This window comes from Scleropages formosus, chromosome 1, assembly GCF_900964775.1.
Source record: "Scleropages formosus chromosome 1, fSclFor1.1, whole genome shotgun sequence".
Taxonomy (NCBI): domain Eukaryota; kingdom Metazoa; phylum Chordata; class Actinopteri; order Osteoglossiformes; family Osteoglossidae; genus Scleropages; species Scleropages formosus.
In genome coordinates, this window is record NC_041806.1 from 30,179,377 (window position 1) to 30,206,310 (window position 26,934).

General features: G+C 43.9%; 1 protein-coding gene across 3 annotated transcripts in view; it reads left to right on the plus strand.

Annotated features, from left to right (window-relative positions):
• The window catches only part of LOC108924114 (homeobox protein Meis2-like), a 65,669-nt gene that overhangs the window by 25,612 nt on the left and 13,123 nt on the right, over positions 1–26,934 (plus strand). For all 3 annotated transcript variants that reach the window (XM_018735293.2, XM_018735295.2, XM_018735294.2), the window contains exons 8-9: positions 3,649–3,794; positions 19,694–19,770. In XM_018735293.2, the coding sequence (XP_018590809.1) occupies positions 3,649–3,794; positions 19,694–19,770 (223 nt within the window). The remainder of the gene's footprint in view (positions 1–3,648; positions 3,795–19,693; positions 19,771–26,934) is intronic.

Genomic DNA, 26,934 nt, shown 5'->3' on the forward strand with positions numbered 1-26,934 from the left:
TCATTGCAAAAAATTTCATCATTTTTGCCTGAGGAATGGTCGAAACTCTTCAAGTATTTAGGAGCTTTGTTCCTAAATGCCCGGGTGAGGCTTTGAAATTTAAGGATTACATGCAATATTGGAAGAATGTTTGGGACTTAATTACCCTCCAGTTCCCACCTAGAAATGGAATCCATCTCCCTTCATTCGTGGTCCTGTGAAAACCTCTGCTCAGTCTGTCCCCATCTTAAGTGTTCCACCCTCTACCCTCTAGCGGCCTTAGTCAACGTCTTAGGTTAAAGTGAAATGTGCCCCTTTCAGCCGAAGGTCCACCTTGTTGGCAAACTGATGATTCCTCCTTCAGGTTAGGTCATATTCTTTGGCATTTGATATCTGACATTATGAAACCAAAAACCTACCTGGTCCAAAACTGGAGCTCAACGTGATTGTTGGGTGGAACCTGGAAAAAAATGTGTGCTGCGTGCTGTCAGAGTGTTTGAACGGGGATTCTCGACTTCCTGCACCAAAGCTGAGATCAGTACTACGCAGATTTTCTGAAATGCAGATTTAATGCACCCTAAGCCTTGTATAACCATGCAATCAGTCTTATCAGGAGTTAATTGGCAATAGATAAGTATCCAAATCTATATTTTTAATAACCACACGTGACATCATTACTGTTTACTACTTTAGCATGCGTTGTTATGCACTTCTTTAGCATACATTGTTATGCACTAGTCCCTTCCCAAGGGGTTTGGACCTGGAACCATCCGGTCACAAGCCCATCGCTCTACAGCCAACTCCAGCTACGCTGCCATGGAACCTTTTGATTTTTGGTTTTTTTGTTCTGCTTCTCTCTCCGTCTAGCGTGAGCTTTCATTCCAGAGAGTATGTAATGCTGTCTGACTGCTGTTGTCCCCTCTGTCCATATAACAACATGCGTGGGTTCTCATTTTGAGCACTGACTCTTCTCTCGAGACGGGGGGGGGGGGGTGTTTGAGGTAGGGGAGAGCTGAATTATTTTCATCTCCAAGGGCGCTGTTTTCCCAAAGTGCCTCGAGCTATACTTCAGCCCCCAGCCTCCCCGAGGCCTTGCCCCTCCTCACTTCACTCCCAGCCTGCAGTTGTGTCACATGGGCTCAACGGCGGGGCACTTCCCCGCGCCCGAACTCCGGAGCACACATCCGCACCGGCTGAAACGACGGAGTTGCCAGGGAACCGTCAGAAGCCATTAGCGTTTGGGACAGTCTGCCCTGCGGCGGTCCCTCTCTGGAGCAGAAGAAAGGAGTGGGGTAGGGGGGCAGTGGGGGCGAGCGCCTGGGTGGGGGGGATCACCAGTGCTCCACACATGTAATGAGTTCTTTGTTCCTCTTTTTCTTTCTTTACATCCCATTCTCTCCCCTGCTCCTACCATCTGACCCTCTTGACAGTGCAACAATATCGTTTTCGTGCTCAGGTCCACTTCTCCTGGCCTTCCCCTGTTTTTTCATGGCCTGCTGTCCTGTCCACTCATATATGCGTGCACATGTTTGTGCGTCTGAACCAGGATTGCGCTAGAGGGGACAGGGGCCGCAGGATCATGGTGCGGCTTGTCAGTCTGCAAAGGCGAGGGGGTCGCTCGCCGTTGTAAGGGTGGCTATTATGTTGCAGTGAAAATGGAAACATCAATAATATTAATCTGTCAGCTTTTGGCCAGAGCGCCTTGCTTGCTGTGGTTAGGGGCCTTAGACGGGAAAGCGAGAGGGGGAACTGCTTGCAGAAACACTCATCAGCTGGTATCCATGAACCCAGCCTGCCTACTTTTACTATAGTCCATTTGTTGATTTTGTCACCCTTTTTTTTATCTCTGTTATTTCTGCAGTCGGTTTTTGAGCTTCTGTAATTCATGCCTCTATTAATGTTTCCATCGGCATGGTTGGTTTTTACTGTAACAAGGCAATAACTGCTGTCTTGTTTTGTTGTTGTTGTGTGTCTTTTGGCTTTTTGACTATTCTGTGATTTTGAGGTGCTGTAATTATTTTGGGGCGCTTGCATCGTTACACTTAGTTCAACCATCACTTTTCTTTACTGTGTCTTTATTTTAAGTTTACAGTAAGTTTACGTCATATTAAGTTTTCACTATGTTGAAATATTTAGGCCACAGCCTGTTTTGTTGTTGATATTGTGGTTAATTTAAACAATGTTATGATTCGAGTCTATTCTGGTGTTATTGTAGTCCAAGCTGAAATGTAAACAGAAGAATTAGCACTCTGTCCGGGCAGCGTTTGTCAGGAAGCTTCGCTGGGCCCTGCCGAGCCTTGGCCAGCCCCCCGTTTATTATTGTAGGCTTTCGCGGACAAGGATTTTACTTAGCCTGGGATTTATGGCATTTGCCACTAATGAATGTCTACTCTAGAATTACAAAACTCACAGCCTCCTTCCCTATTCCCAGAAGTCCTTCACAGACTTCCCCTCCGTTTCTTTAATTCTGGCGTGGAGCGCAAACTTCTCCCGTTTCCTCATTCCGCTTTGGTGTGGCTCCATGCTAATGATGTGAAGCAAAGCACGGCTTGGAAGCAATGGAGGGACAAGGAGGAGAGATGAAGTATGAAGCCGGGGGTGGGTAGGGGGAGGCAATAGTTGTTAAAAAAGAAAGAACGGAAGAAAGAAAGAAGTCGGGGAGGAGCTGGAGCAGCTTGGACGTCCTTGTCTTCAGCATCTGAATATGTCACCAACTTTCCCCCCTTTTTCAAAGTCATTAGTTCAAATATTTATGCGGGAATATGGCTTGTATAGGTGCTCCTGATTGATGTTTCCCCAAAAACAGGCAGACATGCAAGTGTGAGTCTTCAGAAAGTAGGGGTCCTTCTATGCCCCCGAGTGGGAGTTTTTTCAGATACATAATTTAGATGCCCCGAAGGCAGGCTTTCAAGGCATTCTTGCCCTGAGGGCAAGAAAAGTAACTATGATTGTTAAAAGTAAATCATTTCTCCTAATGCACAATTAATGGCGGCGAAAAGCCCAGAAAAGGAGAGGAGTAGGGGCGGAAACTGGGGTTTAGAGACTACATCCTGCCTTGATGTGCACAGGCTGCCTTGTGGAATCAAACAATGATAGACGCTAATATGGAGAAGGTCGGCGCGGCCCCTGTCATGCAAATGTCACAGCTGAAGGGGGTGGGGCCATGATGGGGTGGAATGGGTGAGTAGGGGAATGAGGGCATCTGGGGTAATGAGGGCTGAGGGACAGAGAGTGTAGCCCAGAGTCCATTTTATGCGAGGGACCACAACAATGTACAGTGATCTCCAGCCGGATCTTGAACTAATTTTTGAGTCTGTGTTTGCTTTCCGAGGGTCTGTGTGTGTGGTTGTTACACGCTTTTCAAGCTGGCTTTTTATCCCCCCCCCCCCCCCCCTCCTCGGTGCAATAACAATAATTTCACTATGTCAACCACGCAAATGTAATGGAATTAATGACATAAGGCTGTGCAGTGCACTCAAGTGAATGCTATGTTTTTTTTTTCTGTTTTTTGCATTTTTTTTCCTTTTTCTGTTTGTATTGTCTCTGTTCTGCTCAGCTTTTTTTTAAGGTTACAGGAAAGGGAGCAAGAATAGTCCACAAGCTTTGTTTTACCTTGTGCTGTCTGAACAAATGGATCCTAAATGTTCTCTTCCACTGGTGTGGTTGCAGGAGATGGTCTGGACAACAGCGTAGCCTCCCCAGGCACGGGCGACGAGGATGACCCTGACAAGGACAAGAAACGTCAGAAGAAGCGCGGCATCTTCCCCAAGGTTGCCACCAACATCATGCGGGCGTGGCTATTCCAGCATCTCACGGTAGGCCCTTCCTCCACCTCCTCTTCCTCCTCCTTGCTGACTGCTGATGGGTCCAGCTGATGGGCAAACAAGCAAACGTCAGTCACCCGTCACTCATGTTGTTTCTCAGCAAGCAATGTGACAAGGCCATGCCATTCTGCCACCCTGTTTGTGTGTTTGCTGATGCACTGACGCGATCAGCTGAACTGCATTTAACACATATTATTTCACAGATCGACGGGCTGAGTTTGGTGTGGCTCACCCTGGTAGCTGCTGGAGCGCAGCTGAATTCCACACGTAATTTAGCAGAATTTACGTCGCAGTGGTTCCGCCCCTCACCCGTAGCCTACGTTGAAGGAAAACCACTCAGCACTGGTGTGTTTAGGCAGAAATGGTGGCACTCTCTGGGTTTTCATGCGTTTGGATTGTCATTAATCACATTAATGAGCTGATGAACTGAACTGGATCCTAGGAATTGTTCAGGTATAACAGTGAAGGCTATGTTCCTGGGCTGCTTTGAAGCTGCACAACTATGAAGCTACAACTGTGAAGGAATGTAGTTGTGTTGTCTAGCACCAGTCATGCACCTCTCCAAACTCCTTTCAAAACTGTTGAAATCGGCGGTGGACGACTCAGCACGTCCCCTGTCAGAGAACGCACCTGTCAGTGGGCGCTTCCTCGTGGAGCTCTTCATTCTCAGTTACTCATTTGCTCTGCAGTGACAGACCACGAGCGGCATCCCTTTAGTTTGCTTCCTGCCCGAGCACAGAAGACTGCACCCAGCCAGAGTATTAAATATTTACGCAGAACCCACAGGTACTCCTGCCATCTTCCCCTCAGCTAAGAGGCAGGAAGTGAGGAAGGTCACTTGCAAGGGGGTTGAAAATAAGAAGGTCACTGTTTAGGATTAGGGGTAATTGATTTACCGTATGTGCATTTTTGTTATTCATGTGCTGGGTGTACATGAAAACCTTGAGAACGGTGGAGATGACCCTTTTTTCAGATTTTTCACATTTGGTCATCTGAAGTGTTGCTGGAGCCATTCAGGATGCTGAAAGATACTAGAGTATGTCCTCAACTGTAACTCAAACGGACAACCTCCAGGGTTCAGACATATGTATGTTAGCCACTACATTACCTGCAATTCTAATGATGCCTTTTGGTTGATTGGATGGTCAAGCTGCACGTGGTTGTGTTCGGTTTGGCCCAGTTCTTCCAGTCATCCCGTGCAGCCTGCAGCTCCCTCAGTGGAATAGAACTCAAAGCCCTGAGTGAGGACCTCCCAACCACCTGAAAAGGGCCTTTAAATCCACCCTCATGTTTGCCAGGCACAATTAAGAGTGTTTAATCACACTTATCTGCTTTGGAGCTCTGGCCTGTCTTGCCAGAAGCTCAGAATCTCCAAAGGTGCTTATTATTACACCCATCATTATCCAAATGACCTCGCTGCTGTTCTGCTTTTGGTGGCAGGTCCCCCACCTTTCCCCGTTGGTTGTGGGATGGGGGTTACTTGATGGAGAAAAAAAGCTCTCTCTCTCCTCCTGTTGTGGGCTCAGCCCACTGTCCGTCTGAAAGCGCAAGTGAGGATCGTCAGGCCCACCTACCCACAGTGGATATTCTTACACATGCATCTGTCACTTTGCTTAATGGGGGCGCCCAGCAAGAGAAGACACCCTGCGTTCACTAGCAATCATTAGGCTTCTTTACCCACGGTCACAGTAACGCCTACCCTGGCCCCACCCCTCCTCCCCATTCCGAAACTCACTTTTGAATGAAAAGACTAGTTCACACGGAGCATTGCAGGACTTGCTTAGATTTCGTGACCGAATTGTTTTTAAAATTGCATTGAAAGGCACAAGTAACTGAAGGCCCATAGATTTTTATTTGGGAGGAGGTTTTTTCTTCGCATTTTTTTAATTCATGGAAATCCTGCTTTCAGCACCGTCTCTTTCCCATCTTTCATTAGTTCTCCAGCTTTTAGATGTTTTCTCAAACCTTTATTTGTTCTGTTTCGTGAAAGGCCCAGGCCGGCCTTGTACAAGCAATAATCCGTTAAACCCACCTTTATATTTTGTAGAGGAAAAAGGAACTAATTGAATTATCCCCTCTTCACTCTCCACCTCCCTGCTCTCTCTTTCTCTCGCTCTGTCTCACTCTCTGTCACACACACACATACACACCCGTTCCTTTTTTATATTAATTTGTTAAGCAAAAGTATTTTCCATTTCGGGACGTGTTTGTGCAAGGGGGATACTGGGGGGGGTACTTTGGCCCTCTGAATGGGCAATTGCAACACTCCAGCATTCATGCATTCATTAACTGGGCATGGATAAAAGGATGGGGGCTGTGTTCTCGCAAATGCGGGGCCCTTTTCCGTGAGCTGTGGGGGTCCCCCAACACATGTTCTCAACCACCACCTTTTGTCACCCATTCTGAAAAAGGTCAAAAGAACCCCCCCCCCACCTCCCCAAAAGCCCTTTCAAAAATAATGGGGAAAAAAATCACAGACTAACATTTGCAATTGTTAACTGTTGGATTTTGTTGGACAAAGTGCGACCCACAATTAAATAAAATCTTGCCGGACCCTTGTAAGTTGCAAATAAAACAAGGAGGACACATTAGGAGCTGCGTAGTGAAGCCTTTCATCTTCCTTTGGGAAAAATAAAAAAATACATTAAAAAAAAAACACTTAGATTACATGTCTTTTTAAAGCTCAATAAAGATAATAGACACCAAAACAGGGATGCAGGAAATAGGGATGGAGTCGACCTTCTCCTTCTCCTGGAAGTGCCTGGTCTCAGTGGGGAAAAGGGAAATCCCAGATTGTTGGTATAAGCTTGTCAATACTCCAGGGAGATTATGTTATCAGAAAGGTAAACTTCTGTGTTAGGGCAGATTAATGCCACTCTTCAAAGCCGAGGAGAGGGGGTGGCTGTGTTTGTGTGCAAAGAAGGGGGCAGTAGCATGGAGAAGCCTTTCGGAGGGGTCCTCAGGGGTGGAGGGGGTCGACCTGTCGTGTCATGTCGCCAAGCCCTCAGTCCTCTCAATTAGCCTTTCGGCGGCCTCCAATTCCTTCCAAGCCCCTCCTTCCACCACCAATCCCCCCACAGAGCCTTCTCCTCACCCTCTGTTTGTCCCCTGAAGACAAGGGTCGGCCGCATAGCAAAAACAGGAAGCACTCAGAAACAAAGATACCACTCAGGCCTGGCCTATCTTTTCACTAACGTAAACCTCCAAGACACCAGTGATGAATAGGGATCTTTGTGTTCCAGGTCCTTATGCTTCATGAATTCATATTGCTCTGGGTTGCTGTGCATGGTTTCATCCTAAAGCATTCACCATTCTAGGCAAAGCCAAAAGGTGTTCCTTCCCCTGCATAATAGCATCAGCTGAGCACTGTGCTGATGTAATGTACTGTGCATTGTAAAAAGGGAATGAGTAGCTCTCAGGTCATACTTAAGGCACCTTGGTACCTTGCTACTCTCATCTGTGTTTATTTTTGGTTATCTTAGCATTTTTGATCAAATGATAGTTTGTTGAATGGAGAGGTTCCCAGACATAAAATTCAGGCACAACAATTAAACTCAAAGAAGTACATAACCACACCGTGCACCATTCCTGTATCGGGCAAAAGCTGTAAAACAGAAAGTGGCAACTGCCAGCTAATCACACCATGGAGGTCATTAGGAGCCCTGAGTCACAGAGATGGAGGGGCAGTGGTCGCTAGTCTCCACGGCAATGGCACTTGGATTGAAAACCATTCCTTGAATACGCTGGGGGTCCACACAGCATCCCGCCTCACTAAAGCTCCGTCCCCGAGCCTTGGTAACAGATGTTTGTCCCAACCCTAAAACAATTGTACTGCCCCTAAAAGAAGCCCATGTTCAAGGAGGCCAAACGTTTTTCCTGCTTTCTGTGCTCTGTTTGTTTCTCCGCAGTCCACATTCATTGTTCCACCAGCAGTGCGGCTGTGCTTGACGTATCTGCTAGTGTTGTTGTGTGTGTGTGTGTCTATCTATGTCCGTGTGTCTTTGTGCGTAATTGCGTATTGTGAGTATCTAGGGCACAGCACAGTCGTAAGTCACCAAGGGCACTTTAAAAAGAAATTCACCTCAAAGGCTGCAGCTGTGTCTGCCCAGAACACACAAGCCCATGTGGAGAATGTTTTTCTTTACTCCCAAGAATTTATAAATGCTTGGCTATTTACCTGATTCTTACATCTGCTCTTTAAGTGGAAGGAAAAGTTGTGGAGCGACACAGTAAATCGTGGTTTGTAGCTTCTGGACTGAGGTGAAAGCCTGCGCTTGTGTGCTCTGTACCTCACAGTCTCTTCTCGTGTACTCTAAATGTATAACATCTTTGTTCGCACAAAGTGTCAAGACTCACTGCTCTCTTAACTCTGTCACAGACATTTTGATCAGTTCATTAGGAATACGTGCTGCAGAGCTGATGATTGCTAATGGTTTTCTAGACGATGACACTACTATGAAAAAAACTGGTGGCAGACAAACGCTCTTGTGGGATTTTAGGATGTGGTTTTGAACTCAACATTTGTATGTGGTTATCTTAGCCACAGCAGAAATTTAGTGGATGAATTCCCTGTTGCCTCCTGGCCATACCAAGCCAGCCTGCCAGTGCGGCACACCATTAATCACCGGTTGCCATGAGGTGATGCAGGATGTGAAAGGGCTTTGTCAGAAGTGCCCTGTGTGCTCAATATAAAGCACGGCTCTTTTGCATTCCACACAAGTAGCTTGCCACAGACAACAGTGTGAGGCATGGGACTTCACTGTTCTCTTCCTCCAGCACGTTCCTGGACGTAGGTGGATTCAGACAGGTCAGAGGCCCAGTGAAAAAAAGGCTTGGCTCCTTTTTACCTCTGGCTCCTCTGAAAGCTCACCAGATGTTTATTTCCCGTCCTTTTCTCAAATTTTTATCTTATTTGGTGGTGGATTAGCTCTGCTCGGTAAAGACCAAAAGCTGGCCCACACACAGTGACCTCCTCCACTTTCACGCTCATCCCTACCCTTACTCCAAAACTCTGACCAAAGCATCATGAAGATCATGTGATACTGGGCACAGATTGCCATCACTGCACTCAGTGCAGCATTGCAGTTTAATTCTGTGCTTTCCCCTTTCAGGATGTTTACTTCAACAGTGTATAAGAGATCCTGAGTATCCAGTGTCCAGAACAACCTCAGTAAAAGCATTAATTAAGAAAGAACATTATTACAACGGAAGGACCTCATTTTATATGTAGAAACCCTAAGAAGATCAATCATGGTGTGAATGTCAGTCGTCGTGGGAATATTCACCCCTTTTGAGTAGCAATTTTCTCAATATTGATTGCTGTGGGAATGTTGATTGTCATGTGAATATTCAACAGTTGGGCTTGCCTGCATAAGAAAGCTACAGCAAATATTTTGAAATATTCATCAAACAGCAAGATATGTATTAGTTGTAATGAACATGCTATTATTTTAAGTTAGTTACAATATTTCAAAGTTACTTTGAAATATCTGAATTTATTGCAATATTAAATTTTCTAATTTGATGCTCATTTACTTGATTATCTGATACATTTAACATTTTAAACAGTATTAATTTTTTTTCTTAAACTCACTTTTTAATATTAGAAATATTATTTCTGAATAAATGGGGGGTGCGGTGGCGCAGTGGGTTGGACCGCAGTCCTGCTCTCCGGTGGGTCTGGGGTTCGAATCCAGCTTGGGGTGCCTTGCGACGGACTGGCGTCCCGTCCTGGGTGTATCCCCTCCCCCTCTGGCCTTACGCCCTGTGTTGCCGGGTAGGCTCCGGTTCCCCGTGACCCCGTAAGGGACAAGCGGTTCTGAAAATGTGTGTGTGTGTGTATTTCTGAATAAAGGGATAGGGATCAATTTATTTTAGTTTATTTTAGCACCCAGCTTTTATATTCTGTTTTTATTCATTACTGGAGAAAAAAAATCAATAAAGACAAACCGTTTTCTGAATCCTCCTAATAGACGGTATTGAATCCAGAAATGGATTGACTGTAAGCACCATTTGTACTAAATGACGCACAGACCATTTGGCAGAAAAAAATACTGCTAACCAGAAATATACTTCTGATATTTTACTGTAAATGTTGGGATAAGTCCACAAAAAGTACAATTAATTTCTGCTACTACACAGGTTTCCATTAGACGAGTAGCCTTGTACATGACTGTAAATAGGGGAACGATGTCAGTATAATGTGAAACTGGCACTGGTGTATACACGATTTCGTCCCCAAAAAGTTTACGTTTTGCGTCGCCACTGAGTAAAATCAAGTGAATGTGAAGTAACACAGCGCAGTTGCCTGCGCAGAAATACACATGATGCATGACACTTAGCTGAATGTGTTACTGGAGCAGCTTAATATTACAACTGAACTAAAGCACAATGGTAATTGGCAGTGCTTTGGTTGGGAATTTGTCTAGGATTTTTCAGTGGTCTCTAACCCCGTTTTCCCATAAGTCCTGTTATCTTATTGTGTGGACAATAATGCAGGCTTTTACAGGAATACATCTATCGCATTATGGCAGAAATGACTGGACACAAGTGCATTGTGGGAACTGGAAGTGTCCTGTTGAAATGTGACAGCATTTTTCGTTTGCTTCGACAGGTGTTGATTTACAAAAAACCCAGAGATGTGTCCTCCAGGGCCAAGTGTCCCTATTGCTCAGTACTTCCACAGTTCCTATGTGTACTTGTTAGGGCCTGTTAGAAATGCCTAATGGCTCTGATAGTAATATGATTGGTCCCAGTCCCCTTCCCTGCCCTGCACCCATCCCCCAGATTCTTTTTCGGAGCAGTGATTGAAGAACTGGGCTAACTGCAGCCTGGTTCCTGTTACAGGGCCCCTGACCTCTGACCCCAGTCACCACACACAACCTCCTAGACAAAGACAGAGGCCAACCCCTGTTCCTCTGTCCCAGGTGCCTTTGGCTCTAGCTTGTCTAATCTCCCTCTTGGTCTCTTTCAGTTTCCCATCACCGCCAGCGTCCTTTTTAGCACATCATCTTTTCTCTGTTTGTCTCTTCGCTGCAGGTTCAGATTTCCAAGTTTGCAGAATTTTCTTTTCTGGTCTCTTAACAATGCTAGAAATGTCTGTAGTTGGCTGTTGGTGCTCCCGTGGTCTGCTTCAGTGTGGCCATTTGTCAAAAAGAAAAAATATTTTGAAATCTACATGACTCACTTTTGTCTTTGACTAAGTCACTGTGAAACTTCTTCCCATTGATGTTTTTGCCTGTTGCTTCCCATTGCCCAGTTCTCATGTGAGGTACAAACAGAGCTTGCCTTTGTTGACCCTGTACAACTGAACAGACATAAATTTGCTGAAATTACTGTTTGATACTGAACACTTAAATAGTATGTCCGCATCATACATATTTACCAGAAAAGTTGAACCTTCATTTATTTGCATTCATAAAATATGCCTGCTTTCAAGAAGTTGGGTCTACTTGACTCTCATAGACCTGATTCCATCACATTGCTATCATTGGCACTGTGCCATTGATTATTCAGAAAGACATGCAGAAATTAGTAACCGAAAAAAGAAAGGCATCTCAACAGCCTAGACTTGTAAAATCATGTATCATGTATTTTCCATGTACAATTATAGAAAAAAATATGGTCTAGTGCAGTCTTAGGGACTAAATGGGAGTCCATTGTCAGAGGCTTCCACAGACAGACTACCCTTCTGCCCGTAGTAGAAGATCTGTGTAAAGTCATCACCAGTTCTGAGGTTCTCCTTCAGCTGCTGCTTACAAAACCTGGCTAAGATATGTCTGAAAAGTAAAGAGCGGTAGCTCATCAAGGGCCTCAGAGCTCAGCACCCATGATGTCTGGCTATACTGTGAAGATTGATAAATCTTAGTTCAAAAATAAATGGCTCCACCATTTATATGAAAGCTTTCAGTATCGGGTGGCAGTTCCTTTAGGACATAGCACAGTTTCTCAAAGATCCACAAACAGAAACGTTCTAGGAAATCGAAAATGTAAATTTTAAATGTTCGGCTTCAGTTCACAACTGTGCTTTAAATATGAGATTTATTTGTCATGAAATAATTTTTGTAATTTATAAAAAACAGAGTCTGCGCCATCTGATTTTAAATGTGCTGCTGACAGCTTCCACAAGTTGGAAACCCGAAGAGTGGTAGTGAACTGGGTGGTGGACCATGTTCCCTTTCAGTCCCTCGTTTATCCTAACACACATATGCTTTACGTTAGCAAGGAAAGGGATGGTTTAATATTTCTAATTTGTGCTAACATCCATGTACATTGGATTAAGGCGGAGAAATGGTTTAGGTTTCCTAATTCATGCTAACACACTTAAACATAGGGTTAGCGTTACGAAGAACGGTTTAGGCTACTTAAGTTATGTTGAGACACATGTTCATTGGTTTAGTAGGAAGAGGAATGGTTTAGGCTTCTTAAATCATGCTAAGACGCACATACAATGGATTAGCAGAATAGGGGCTATCATGCATGTTCACTGGGTTGTCAGAGCAGCGAGTGCCCTAGGCTTCCCAATTTAAGGCACCACACACGTTCATTTTCTCAGGAAGAACATGAGACAGTGTTGCCATTGCAATTGCTGCACATTGCTGCACATCTTTGCTTGCATCTGCAGGCTGAGCAATGGCACGGCCTTCCTAAGTCGCACAAAGGCATGTTTTCATTGTTAGAGGAAAGACGAATGCTTTGGGCTACGAGTGCACGTGTTCATTGTGTTGGAGGCAGAGGAATGGTCTGGCAGACCACATTTACACAGAAACTCTTCTAAATTGTTTTGCAGAAAGAGGGATTAATGAGGCTTTCTTATTTGCCCTTAAATACACTGAAATGTTGCAAGCAGTGAAAGGAGTTACACTGAGTACTGTTTTCCCCCAAGATATTCCTATCTGAGTTACGAGAATTCAACTTTACGATGAGTTTCACTTAATGCGCCCTGCTTTGGCTTTCAAGCGACATTTTTACATTTATGTGTATTCATTCAGCAGATGCTTTTCTCCAAAGTGACTGAAAGTGATTATTAACTAGTATTTAGCTGATTGTTTTATCCAGGGTAACTTGCAGTGTCAGATACACTAAACACCCTGCCATCATTCACTCATTTGTGCAGCAGAGCAATGTAACACACTATTAAACACACACACACACACACACACACATTGAGGGGACTTCGGAGTCTCCTGTTTACCTGAAAGACATCTTTAGATTGTGGGAGGAAACACATGCAAAGGTGGCAAGATTTGGGGGGATTTTTTTCCTTGGAGGGGCCATTTATGTGTATATTTATTCTGTGTTTATTTGAGTTTTTATGGTTCTCTTTTTATTGTTATAAAAAATTGTTGTATATTTTATAAGCATGTTTAGTATTGTAGGTTTTGTGTAAGCCCAAGTTTACTGTAATATATACCATAAGGTTTATGTAGTGACAATTAGGCATTGTTTTTGGCTTTATACACAGTGTCAGAAGCAGACAGCCTCACTACGTAACATGGGAATTAATAAAAGGAAACTGCCTTGTTGTGTTATGATTAACTAATATTAAATTTTGAAGTAGTTCTGTCCATTTTAATGGCATTTGGTGATATTATAGCGCAAATTTGTGCTTCTTTTGGACTCAGAAATGCCAAAGTTTTATCACTGAAACTAATGATTAATACATCTTTGAGTTACTATAGTCTTAAGAATTCACCTTACAAAGAGTATTTTCGAGCTACGTTAACTTCATAAGGTAGATTCTTAGGTAATGTAGATAGATTTTTTTTTAGCTGCTCTTACACATGAAAAAATTGGGATAATGATGAGATACAATTTACAATTAGAGGACTTTTATTAATTAACTTAAAACTAATTTAAAAACTGCCTGTTAAGTGAAAGTTGCTGCTTTCCGACTGCACAGATTGGAGTTTCAAAAAAAGTTGCAGTTAACTAGAATTCAGGCCAGGTATGCCGATAATAAACAAGCCCAGGAAAACTGTCAATCAAGGCTGATAGTGATTGCCGAAAGCAGCATGAGCATGTGAGTGTAGGCTGCACTTATAAATGTAGAGGACACCCCCCACCATTAATGCTACTAATCTTTCCCCAGCAGCATCCATGCTGGGATAGTCTTTTCAACTGTCCCTACCACTTACCTTGTGCATCCTCAAGGCTTCTGTGTAGCTGGCCATTTGGCAATGATACAGGAATATAATGCAAGATTTGTAAGTGTATAGTATTACATAGTGTCTTCAAAATTCACTAACATATGTCAAGTGCCATTCCCAAAAGCGACATTTAGAATGAATGGATTCAGCTGTGTGGTAGATAAGTTTCAGTATAAATTACAAAAAAAAAAGAAAAAACTACTACCATGCCTTGTGGAAAACTCATCAGAGTGGGAGCAGCATTTGCAGTGTTTGCTAATTGTGATTATTAATATAATGATGGAATTCTACTATAGTACCATATTATGCTTACCTTTATTCATTTACCTAACACATTTCTCCAAAGCAAACTACAGCATTTACCCATTTATAGACTTAGATGGGTTTTTTATGATAAGTACCTTGATCAAAGGTACTAGAGTAGAAAGGAAGAGACTTGAACCTGCAATCTTTTTGGAACTAAAGACAGCAGCTCTAACCACTGTGCTACAAGCTGTCACCAAGCATCAAATAGGTGTTTTTTTTTAAAAACACCAGTCAGATGGGCTTGCGCTTGTTTTCTTTGCGCAGTCTTATGTCCATGTCACTAAAGTAAGCGCTAAAGCCTCAGAGGCAGGAAATAAAATGTTGCAGTAGGATTTTCCTCTCTCCTTTTCAGTATCTAAGCCCCTTGGAGCAAGTCAGCAAGGCCGTCCCAAGACAAGTACAGTACTAGTTTAAGTCGAGATCACATGAGTAGCTTCCGCGCCCATGTTTTCATTAGTGATTTCACGGAGGCACCAAGGGATTCATGTAAGCATCAATCCGCTGGATGCAATAACTTGCTCCATGTCCTGCTGACAGATATGTTAGGTATGCCACATTTATGAACATATATATGAAGTGCATTAAGTAAGTATGGAGAGACAGGTTTATAACCTGGGGAGAGGGGAGAGGTGACACACTGGTATTGTCCGGAGGAAAGCAAGACCCCTGACCTCTGGCCAGCTTGGAGGAAATGAGTGACAAGCCCACTGTGTTTCCATGGTACTAGATGAGTTGAACATAGGCTGGCCATGAGCATTCACAATATAAGGAACTCTCGTCATTTTTTTTTTTAACATAACATTAAAAACGTTATGTTAACGTTAACATAACGTTTTTACAAATGAAGGGGAAGACGAGCTATTTTAGTGTATTGAGCGTAAAGGATTAAAATGTATTTTTAAGAAAATTGTGTTTTAATTTTGGAACATTCCTATTTAATTTTATATTGTGTTTAGAAAAAATATTTCTTTCTAAAGATTAAAAAAGAGTAATTGAATACATTGTTTGGGGTCATTATTATCTGTATCAGTTATTGGTATTACATTGCTTATAATGTTCTTGACGGTTGAGAAAAAATAGTTGGTGGTATTGTGGCCATTCACCAATAAAACTAGACAACCAACAGTACACCAAGACTGATAGCTTATTAAGAATGTACTGTATAATATAATTTGGGTGCATATAGTTTCATAGTGGATTTTGTATGTCCTTGCAGAACGCAATTGTTTGGTTTACTTTTTGGGTGACAGTCTGATATATGTATCCCATATGGCGCCATCCTGTCTGCTGCAATGAATTCTGGGTTGACAGATAAGAGCACATGCACTGCATGGAATATTAAGATTGCTGCTTTTGTGTATGAGATATTGGTGTGTGGCAGTGTGATATTTAGTGTTCTGTGTAGATGCAATGACATCCTTGCCATGCTTGCTGTAGGGAGAGGTGTTTCAAGGAGGTTAACACCTCCACCTCTACAGCGTTTTCCTGAGCTGCTTCATGGCCTGCGGGGGGGGAGGGGCGTAAAACCGGTAGCTGTTTGAAGATCATCTGCTGCCATTGGCTACTATGTTTTATCCCGCAGGTCGGGCTCTCTCTGCTTTATAGCGTGTGCACAGGCTGTTGGATTAGTGGCGCTGTTTCTCGAGATTGCTGCCTGAGTTTGAGCCAGAGCGTGCTCCGGCGACTTTATGACAGCATGGCTGACACATGGTGGCAGACTCCCAATAGCTTTTTGGTGGGCAGCGCTAAGAGGCTGCGGAATGACTGTGCCTGCGTTGCCGTGGGTTCTCAGAAGGGCCTTGTTAGCTCTCGAATGAGCGCCCCAGATTTTGAGCTCGGAAAGGCGAAGCAAAGAATGTTTGTCAGCTCAGCCCTTTGATTGCATAAAATCCAGAAATTTGAGCGAACTGCTCAGCATGGGTAGCTGTCAATGGGCCGAACTTACCTGTTTATTACCGCAGGAAAACCAAAAAGCCAGCATAAATCAGGACTAGTCTGAAATTACCAAAGCTCCATGTATTTTTATATTTTACATACACACACACACACACACATTTTCAGAACCGCTCGTCCCATACAGGGTCACGGGGAACCGGAGCCAACCCGGCAACACAGGGCGTAAGGCCGGAGGGGGAAGGGGACACACCCAGGACGGGACGCCAGTCCGCCGCAAGGCACCCCAAGCGGGACTCGAACCCCAGACCCACCGGAGAGCAGGACTGCGGTCCAACCCACTGCGCCACCGCACCCCCGTTATTTTACATACATTCACATTTATTCATTTAGCGGACGCTTTTCTCCAAAGCGACGTACATCTCGCAGAAAATACAATGTGTACATTACATTAGCAGAAAGAGTGACATAGATGCAGACGCATGAATCTTAAGCGCGGTTAGTTTCTTTCCACCATATGGGCCAATGTTCATCACACGAGTATCTACATAAAACTTTATCCACGATTCCAAATCACCTTCTGAGTAATTTTTTTTTTTTTTTTTTTGAGATATATATAAACATTGACATTACATTAGAGGAGTAACTGTGTAAAGGTTTATCTGGGTGATCTTAAAATTATAGAGCATGAACATTTACACCTTACATGAACTTAAGAATTTTAAATGTTTAATATTGGATGTACTGAATACGTTTTAATATTTTTTATACTTTTAAAAGAAGCGAGTAAAAAAGGGGGACACAGGTTTGCATGAAAATGAACGTGTGTGGTGGTTTAAATTGGGAAGCCTGGGGCACTGTGTGCTCTGACAACCCAGTGAACATGCATGATAGCCCCTTTTCTGCTAATCCATGTATATATGTCTCATTAATGAAACGTTTTTTCTTTTATGAATGTTACAAATTAAGTGATTTTTGAGCAATTTGCTGTTGTTGTTTTTATCAGTATTGCAAATTAATGGATTTATTCAGTTTAAGAGCATACTTTTAATATTTTTTGGAAAAATTTTGGAGTGAAGAAGTGAAATGGTAAATTGAGTATTTGAAGTCTTCCTTAGAGTCCATCATTTGATTTGTATTACAAGCACAGAAGTCAAGAGGCTGTGGCTGTGATTTAACACAGGTGTTCCTAGTCAGAGCTCAGCCAAGTTAGTTTCAGCCGGAGTGTGTGTGCCTTCAACACCGCCGGTAATGACCGGCCTCGTGGCTAGCTTCTGGCTCTGCCGACAGGCATCCGTTACTTGCTGTTTCTCGCAAGCGCCTTGCTATAGAAGAGAAGCATGTGATACATGCCTGAAGATAAGTTTTCTGTTGTTTTGAAAAGCCCTCTCTGATTTTTCATCCTGTTGTTATTGTAAAGCATCAAGTGGATGGACATGTGGAGCTCTGCTCATGAACCAGGTTTACCTGGTTGCACCTTGACAGGCTCTGCTACAATCACTCTTACCCTGTTCCAAGGTCTCTGTCCCCCTTCATCTTTCTGACAGAATTGTGCACCATTAATGCTTGTAATGACCAGCATTTAAAGTTTTTTTTTTTTTCCCCTTTTCTTAGAAAAATCATGGCTTATGATAACCTCCCGGAATAAGGAGTTCAGTGAGGAAAATGTGTGTTTTGTGTTTGATCTTCATTTGGCAAACAACCTTCCTTCACAGCCTGTATATTTATTTTATTTTATTTTTTTTATTTTTTATTTTGGAAGTACCACTCCCCCCCTTCCCGCCACACGTACACTTCCTAGTTTAGTCATCTCCAAATACCTTTTATTCTCAGATATCTACTGCAGCTCCACACCTGTCAGTTTAATTATTTATACGTGCTGTTAAATTGCATGGTCAGCAGGGATGTTTTACTGAGTGCTTGTAGCTTCATTCAAATCAGAAAAATGGATGATAAATTATAAAAACAACCCTTATGTGTGTGTTTGTTGACGGATTGCTCTGACACAGACACATTTGCCCTGATGCTAATTCAAATGCTGTCACCTAACTTGTAGCTCTTCAGGGTTTTGTTGAGAGCTATTGGTTAATATGCCCCCTAGCAGGAAATTCTGTCAGCAGCTGTAAACAAGCCAGCATGTAGCCTTCAGTGTCCTTTGGAGGTTAAACAATATGCTGGGAGGGGCTGGCATTGTGTCTCCGCACACAGTGAAGGAAAGAGTATGATGGAGCTTGTTGTGTTTTATGCTTTACAGTATTTACACTGAAAAGCCCTGGCTTCTTCTACACAAGCAGAAATGATGAGAGAAAAGAAGGTCGTTGTGGTGGAGGTGGGCAGGGTGAAAGGTGGAGTATAAGAACTCAGTCGGAACCCGTGATAGGGGGACTTAGAGAAAAACTGCTTGAAGAATTATATGTATAAGGAGGCTAGTGTGTAGGTGATGCTCCCTATAGAGCATGACTCTGCTTGGTGTTTGCCATTCATTATGTGGCCTACGGACAAGCCAGGCTTTCAGCCTCAGTATTTATCGCCGTGCCCTGTTGAACAGGCTGACGCTGCAGCTTTTGTAGCAGAGCTGGGGACCAGTCAGTCCAAGAAGTCTCAGCGCGCCATAAATGACCCTGTGCTACTTCCAGCTCGACCAGGTTTCAGCCCTCACCTCAGCTGAAAATCATTGCGTCCTGCCAGTTTGCTCAGGAAGCCGATAGGGCCAGAGCAGGTGCATGGACTCGCCCTTGAACGCGCTCGACCTCAGACACGTGGGCGGGCAGTGTCGAGAACGCGCACACAAACGAAAACTCGGGTTACACCGGCCAAAGAAATGTCATCACCTGGAAATCAAAATTGTCTTTGTATAAAAGCGTTATCGTTTCCCTTTGTTAATTTTAGAATATTAAAAGCCACAGTATGCACAAGTACAAATCTCATTAATCTCCCGTTTTGAGCTGCTCTTATGATCTATTCTGTGTGAGGGTCATTTTCTTGTTAATTGCAAACATTCTTCAGATGCTTTCTCTGACCTTTTCCTATACAGGCCAAAAGCAAAGGTGGAAGGATGCCGTGTAATTTCAGTCTCATCTTATATAATATATGAAATACATTGCAAACAGTAAAGTGCATTGAGTGCATCTGTCTTTGATTAGACTTCTTAGCTTGACTCATAAATGTTTCTTGCTCTGATTTGACAGACAGTTGAAAGTCTCCTGCTCTTGGGGTGTTCTCTATGTTCAGTCTTTCTTTGTGTCAAGAAGAAAAGTGAAGTGATGCATTTTTGTTCATCAAGTTTTTCACATTATTGCGCTCATTTTTCGTAGATGCGTTACTAACAGGATCTAGTTACGGAAATGTTGGACTGAGTTGAAGTTGGTTTAGGACTTTCTTCACTACTGGACAGGTCCCTGTATGGTTTCTGCATGGTGTCTGCATGTTGAGGAGTCTTTATGCAGTGCAACAATTCCCATTTCAAAATCAGGGTTGAGAAACTCCACTGGATATGTGTAAAATGTTAATGACACTCCTGTACCATTTTCTGCTCTCTTCCAGCATCCTTACCCTTCTGAAGAACAGAAGAAACAACTAGCACAAGACACAGGTCTCACCATCTTACAAGTGAACAACTGGTGAGTTCTCACACCGTCACAGTTTTTGGAAATATCCCAGCTACCCTCTCCCAGGCAGTCTCGTCTTCCTCCTTCCTCTTGAAGGAGATATTCAGTTTGCGGACCATATGAAGATGTCTGCCCTCGCAGCTTTTACTATGGATGGCGGAGAAGTGCATTCAAGTTTTTTGTGATTTAAGTCTATTTATTTGTTTGTTTGTTCATTTAATTATTTATTTAGCTGGGGAAGTGTCTAACGCAAAGTCACATCTTTCTGCAGTTTGAGATACAGCCATTTTACTTTGATATAATAAACCCAAAAGGAAGGAACTCCCCCTCCCCATCCACCCCTCCCCACACACCATTTTACTCGTGCAATGTGGCGGATTAAGTCGTGGCTGCCCTGACCAGCCATCTCTTTGTTGATGGCTTAACACATTACTGGGGGTGGCGGATTAAATAAAATGATCACAGAAGCAAAGAAATGATACAGGAATTACTTATCAAAACATGGGCCCGCTTTTATCTGTAGCTTAATTTTGTTCCGTACGTTCAGGGGGCAATGTTCAGATTAATTGAACTGACAGCCTCCTTTCAGAACTCCGGGAAGGTATTTGCACCGATTTGAGGTCTTATACAGACTTAATTACATGGAACCATGTTTTATCATTCTAATGCCATGTAGCGGAGGTGTTGTTCACAGATGAGAAGCCTGTGCCTTTTATGCACAGCTCTTACTAATATATTTATCAAGGCAGATTCATTTACCGAGTGCTATATCAGAGGGACACAGACAGCCAGACATTAACAAAGCATTTAGGTTTATCAGAGTTAGGCTGATGAGCTACCCGAGGGTCAATTGATTTTTTTTTTTTAGCTTCCGCAATTCGGCTCTCCCCTCTCTACAACCCCCTTCATTTTTGTGTTGGATCCTAATGAGAGATGCCTTGAGAATTGGCCCCATTTGTGTGCCTTATCTGTGAAGGCACTTTGTTGTTTTTTTTTTCTCTTATATGTCTTTATTTATTTATTTATTTATTTATTTATTAGAAAAAGTCGGCCTCTATAAATTGACCACAGGATCTGACATTATCTGCCTATTCCTCATGCCTTGCTGCGCTGACAGCTTTTCAAACGCACCGGTAGCCAGAGCTGAGTTTTGCTTGCTGGTTCGGTGCCTCACATTGCACCTTACTAACAGGGGCAGAAAATTGGGCTGCCTCGCCTCTGCTACGGTGATTAATGCAGAAATAAAGCCTCAACCTGAGGGCAGGGAGGCTCCCGGTTTTGCGGATGGAAAATCCAGCCCTGCTGCGGAATATTAAAGATGCGTTTGAGAGCAGGGAGCATCTCTCGGCAGGAGACCCTCGTCTTGATGACATTTAATTTGCGGATTTAATATACGTCCTTTCATTTACGTTTTACTCGCTGGGCTCGCGCAACAATGTGGTCATAAGGAAGGTGCGATACATGCAAATAGCGTTAATCTTACAGAGGTGTTGTTGAAAACGGTAAAACTATTGTGGAAAATTCTTTCAGGAAGTAGACTGCAGTAAGAATATCAGGACAGCAGACAGTAGTTCTTGGGGGTCATGGGGTTCTGTTACTGCTATATACTGGTTCCCAGCAGAAAGAGCATGATTGCTTTTTTTCATGTGAGGTAGGCAGAGGGTGACTGTTGGGCCTCCGTCTAGCAGAGTTCCAGTGCTCAGACAGATGCTCTGCTTCTGGCTGGAGGATGGGACTGAGATGGCATTATTCTTTGGACTACATTCCAGAGGGCACAGATATTGAATCCCTGGGGTTGAAGTTGGGGGATGTTGCTTCTGAATTATTAGTCTGCCATGGAGAAGTTGGGTGGAGGGTTTCTTCGGTTTCCAGCCCTCCCAAGGGGCACGGTGCTGAATCGGCACTTTGTGTGGAGCTGTGGCTGTGGCCTGGTGAAGGACAAGGGCCCTCTGTGCAATGGCCAGCGGGCAGCGCATCCCTCTGCTCAACCTGTAGCTCACCTGGTACAGCAGGGTACGTGAAGAAGGAGGAAGTATTGGTTGAATGAGGAGAAGAGGGTAGAGCAAAGCTAGGCACAGGGTGTGAAGAAAAGAAAAGGCAAGACTTTCCCTGAATGTAGCCTTTTAAATTCAGTTTAAATAAGGACTGGATCACACGCTGCAGTCTCGAGCAACAGTGTTCCAGCCAGTGTTGGTCCTGCTCTGAGTACTATGAACTGGGGAAATATTTGTGGAGAGATAGTGGGTGAAGAGGGATTGGAGTGAAGGGGGGGGTGAGATTTAAACATCCACGGAAGGCATTTTTCAGTGCGTCTCACCTGCAGAGAAGCAGGTGTCTGCTGGTAATAGTCAGTATACCACGAATAAACACTGTACTGTATGGGTGCATTGTGTGGCACTGAGCTGAAGCTGGTCCATTGTTTAATTCAAAAGCCAACCACAGACAAACTTTGTGTGCATAAACTATAACGCATCCTTTGACTTCAGTTTGGAGCAACGACCATTTGATTCCTTGAATAAGTTAAAACTGAAAGCAACGGTGCATTGTATTGTTTTATTTATTTATTTTTGGGTACTGCTAGGGCTTAATGCATCCTGGACGTGAAATTGGGCTTTAAGTCTGATAAACAGTGCCAGATGTCTGTCATCTCAGCCAGCGCATTTTATTCAAAATAAGCAGCCTGTTTATTCCTGAGACTTAGCGGCTGTTTTCTGTTTGGGTTTCCATTGCTCTCTCTCTAGTACATCTTCCTAACTGGCATCTAGCAGTGGCAAACGGGCTGGGAAACCCCTTACTCCGAGAGTAGGAGCCCATCTGCAGCTGCCAGGCTCAAGCCTCTGTGTTATTTTGTTAGTCTGGGCTAAATGGGCCCTGACTAGGCCTTTTTAAAAACCCACATTGGGTCTGGCGGGACACAGCTCCCCTCAGCACCTTAACTGCCTCCTGTGATTATCACCCTGCTGCTAGGCTTCTTCAAAAACTTGGCAGAGCTTCAGACTGCCTTGAAGTATCTGTAAGGTTTCTTCGCATATATGTCCGTTCATTGTTTTCGTAATATTTTTTCCTATAATTATGAACCATTAACCCGACATAATCGATACCGTTTTTTGCCAGACATCTCTGGAATGCTACATTGTGAAATTTATTCAAATAATCAAGCTGTGACAATGACGTGAAACAATGAAATTCGAGTCTTTGTTACACGCAAAATGCATTTCTCCATACACTTTGGTGCTGTAAATTTTTCCCTCTGAAACTGGAAGCTGAAAACAAATAAATAGCAGCATTAATGAATTCACTATCCCTCCTATTGATTTTAGTTTTGTGTACTTATTATTTGCCCTGAGTCGACGGTGGAACACAGCAAAGAGGGTAATTGGCTGGACACGACCTACCTTACAAATCAATATTGGTTTATTTCGTGATAGTCCAATAGTACTATGCTCCTTATGCTCACCTCTTCAAACTAGAAGTTTCATCACACAATGCACAAGAGTAAGACATATATTAAACTTTTTTACTCCGGTCATCTTATGCAAATATTATGCAAATCATACTGAAATGAAGCAATTTTCTCATCGTTCCTTAGGCTAAAATAATCCAGCGAGGAATGAGTGTGAACCGTGGCAGACAGTTTATTTGGATTCCTTTTTGTCTTCCCCTTCCCACACAACTGCAAATGATTGTTGCCTCATTTAATTATAGGGACTGTGCGTTTCAATGGGACTGAGCAGCGGTTGCGTGGGCATGGCTTCTTTATTTTAAGATAGCCCTCTTTCTGCTTAAGTACTAGAAAAGAAGACGTGGTGGGGGTACCTCGGAGGTGGGGGCAGGATCTCGGGGGCGGTGAGGGGGTGGGGGACAGGTTAATTTTGAAGGAAGGAAAAAGAGGAGAAAAAGTAAGGAAGCCATTGCTGATAATACGCTGCTGAGAGAATGCCGACGCCCACAGTCAGCTGCGCGAGAGGCCGCCAATACCCGGGGCCATCTGTGAGCGGGATAGCAATTTTATTACTTTGTCATTAAACCAATTTCACAGCAGTATTGTTTGTTAATGAGCAGCCACAAACGAGCGAAGATGTCACACTCCAGAAGAGCGGGAAGATTTGCGAGCCGACTCGGCACCCCCTCCACCCCCCCCCCCGGCTGGCAGGGCAAAGTGAAATGGTGCGGAAATAAAATGCAAACTTGACACAGCAGAGCCCCCGTCTGTGTGGGGGGTACAGTTGTACTGTATACAGTTCTGGGAAGGTAGCACCAAGATACTGAGGCATGTCTAAGTGCTTGGCTATTCCACTGGAGAGTTAACATTAAGCCGAGTGGTGAAGAAATTCGGTCAGGACCTGGAAGTCACAAAGTGAGGCTGAGTCGAACAGGCTGAGTCACAAACATCCATGAATGTATTTTTTTTATGTTCTGCTGCATCCCGCTTGGTCCCAGACTGCTCATTGTCCATTATTCATAGCTGAAGGTGTTTTATAGGAGAAGAAGAGGTGCATGTCTGGTTGAGTACGGTGTGCTTCTTACAAGGCCTGCAATCCTCCCGACTTCATTCACATAATCACCAGTCAGGCACAGCCGTAGTGACACGTGACTGCTTCTGATAGTGTGTGACAGCTCTGAAGGACCCTGCTGGACAGCCGACCTCATTGTGCGGTTCAGTACAACGCTGAGATTCCTCTCCCCAGATATGACCCAGGACAGCCAGAAGCAGTTAGTTAGTCTGAATGCCTGCCTCCTTTTTGATTATTGTAGATGCTCAGCAGATGCAAATCCAAAGCCACGTATATAACTTGTACTTTTAAAAGGTTTACAGTGCTATGTATTTATCTATAGCGTTGTACTGAAGCAGTTAAGAATAATTTTAAAATAGCAGGAACTGTTATGGGAATTGAACCAGTAACCCTTTGGCGACAAGTCTGATTACTCAACCATTTGGTGCACGCTACCATGTTCCACAAATAGTAGAGGTAACACTGACAAGAATGAGCCCCTCCAGAGATGAGAGCGTATTTTCTGTGTAGTGTTGGAGGTCACCATGGAGAGGGATTGCCTGCAGTAAGAGTATCTCAGCACCAGGGCGGGTCTTAGATAGTGAAAAGGTGACCAGGTGTGACAAGCTGGCCTCTAGGTGCTCCGAAGTGCTGACATTTCTGAACTCGGTGAACCTGCCAGGACACGCACAGCCTTCTGCCTCCAGCCAGCTGTGTGCTTCGGTCCCCATAGTCCCCTGCAGTTTAGATTAATTCCACACTCACCTGTCTCTTACCTCTGTATCTTTCAAAAATGTTGGTCAAGGTCTGGCTTTCTACTGACCAGACCTGTCCTCCTTTAAATGCATGAACACATCATGTAGTCTTATTAGCCCTTACATTACATTTATTTATTTAGCAGGTGCTTTTGTCCAAAGCGACTTCCAATAAACTCTATGTAGTGTTATCAGCCCACACACCTTATTCAGCATGGTGACTTACACTGCTAGATACACTACTTACAATGGATCATTCATCCATACATCAGTGGAACACACCCTCTCTGTCACTCACACACTATGGGTGAACCTGAACCTCCTGTCTTTGGAGTGTGGGAGGAAACCAGAGCACCTGGAGGAAACCCACGCAGACACAGGGAAGAACATGCAAACTCCAGACCGAGCAGGGATCGAACCCACATCCCCTCACACCACCCAGGCGCTGTGAGACAGCAGCGCTACTCTAGCCCTTCACTGCATCACTGTTGTGCTGTTCCTAAAGATAGGGCTCCTTCCACAAACTCAGTGAAGCAAAGTGCCCAATTACCATGCCAGCAGCTACAAGTGTTAATAAAAATATTAATTTAGTAGAGAGTCGCCACATTTGAAAGCTGGAGTCTCTCTTTGTGTTTCTATGTTACTGAGATATCTGACGCGTCACCCGTCCAGGCATTTTAGGTGACTTGACTGAGTAAAACCATACGTGTTGGTAGATTAATAGCGATAAATTCCAATGGCGGTAATAAAAGTACCTTTGCCATGGCAGTGTTTCAGTCTGTCTATTGTGCTTCTGCAGACATTTCAGTCACTCTCTTTCTCTCCCCCTTGCTCTCCCTAGCCCTAATACCCCCTGTATTGCATGTTAAAGCATAGAATCTTCAGCCTGTGCATTGATTTTGGGTGTGATTATGCCACCACCCCCCCCCCCCCCTTAATTTGCAGCCCCCCTGCGGTGCTTTCATTAGAGAACGCGTGTGAAGCACGGAGATTGGAGCTCTGGGTCCCTTCTCTGATAGATTTATCTGTGGCTCTGAGCCCATCCCAAAAAAGAGACCATTCTTTGTGTGTGTGAGAGATTGTGTGTACCCTCTGAGGTGTAATATGGAGGATTTTCACCAAATTCCATCAGACAGGAATGTCTGTTTTTTTTTGTTTTGTTGTCAAAGTGCAGTGAGTTCCTTTTCAGGAGGGGAATGCTGTTCAAGTCAATGTCAAAGTGGCTTTATTGTCATTTCAACCATATACAGCTGGTACAGTATACAGTGAAACGTAACAACGTTCCTCCAGGACTACGGTGCTACGTGGAAAGAACTCAGAGCTATCTACAGAATAAACAATAAATATAAACTATATATATATGTATGTGAGGGGGCACGGTGTGACCGGGTCTTGCTCTCTTGTGAGTCTGGGGTTTAAGTCCCGCTTGGGGTTCCTTGTGGCGGACTGGTGTCCCATCCTGGGCGTGTCCCCTCTCCCTCCAGCTTTACGCCCTGTGTTGCCGGGTTAGGCTCTGGTTTGTTGCAACCCCACTTGGGACAAGTGGTTTCAGTCTGTGTGTGTGTGTGTGTGTGTATGAACATAATAATAAATATACAAGTTGCTTGTCATGTGCTTCACTGTAATTTAATTTACCATAGACAGAGAACTCCATTGAAATCCATTCGCACTGGCACAGTTTAACGTGCCCCAAATAATTCCCTCCACCAGCGTGCTGGGAAAAGACATGGGCCTTGCAGTTTGCTCTCAAGTCCCATGTTTTCAAATGTGCTCACCTGGAGTGCAGCAGATGATGGTTAAGGATGCACAAATGTAACTGAAACGTTACCAAGTAAGATCCTACAGCTGGAGCTTTCATTGAGGTGCTTAGTATGTAGTAACGGATGTTTCGGTAAAGCAATCGTCTTGCTTCAGTGTCCTAGTACTTT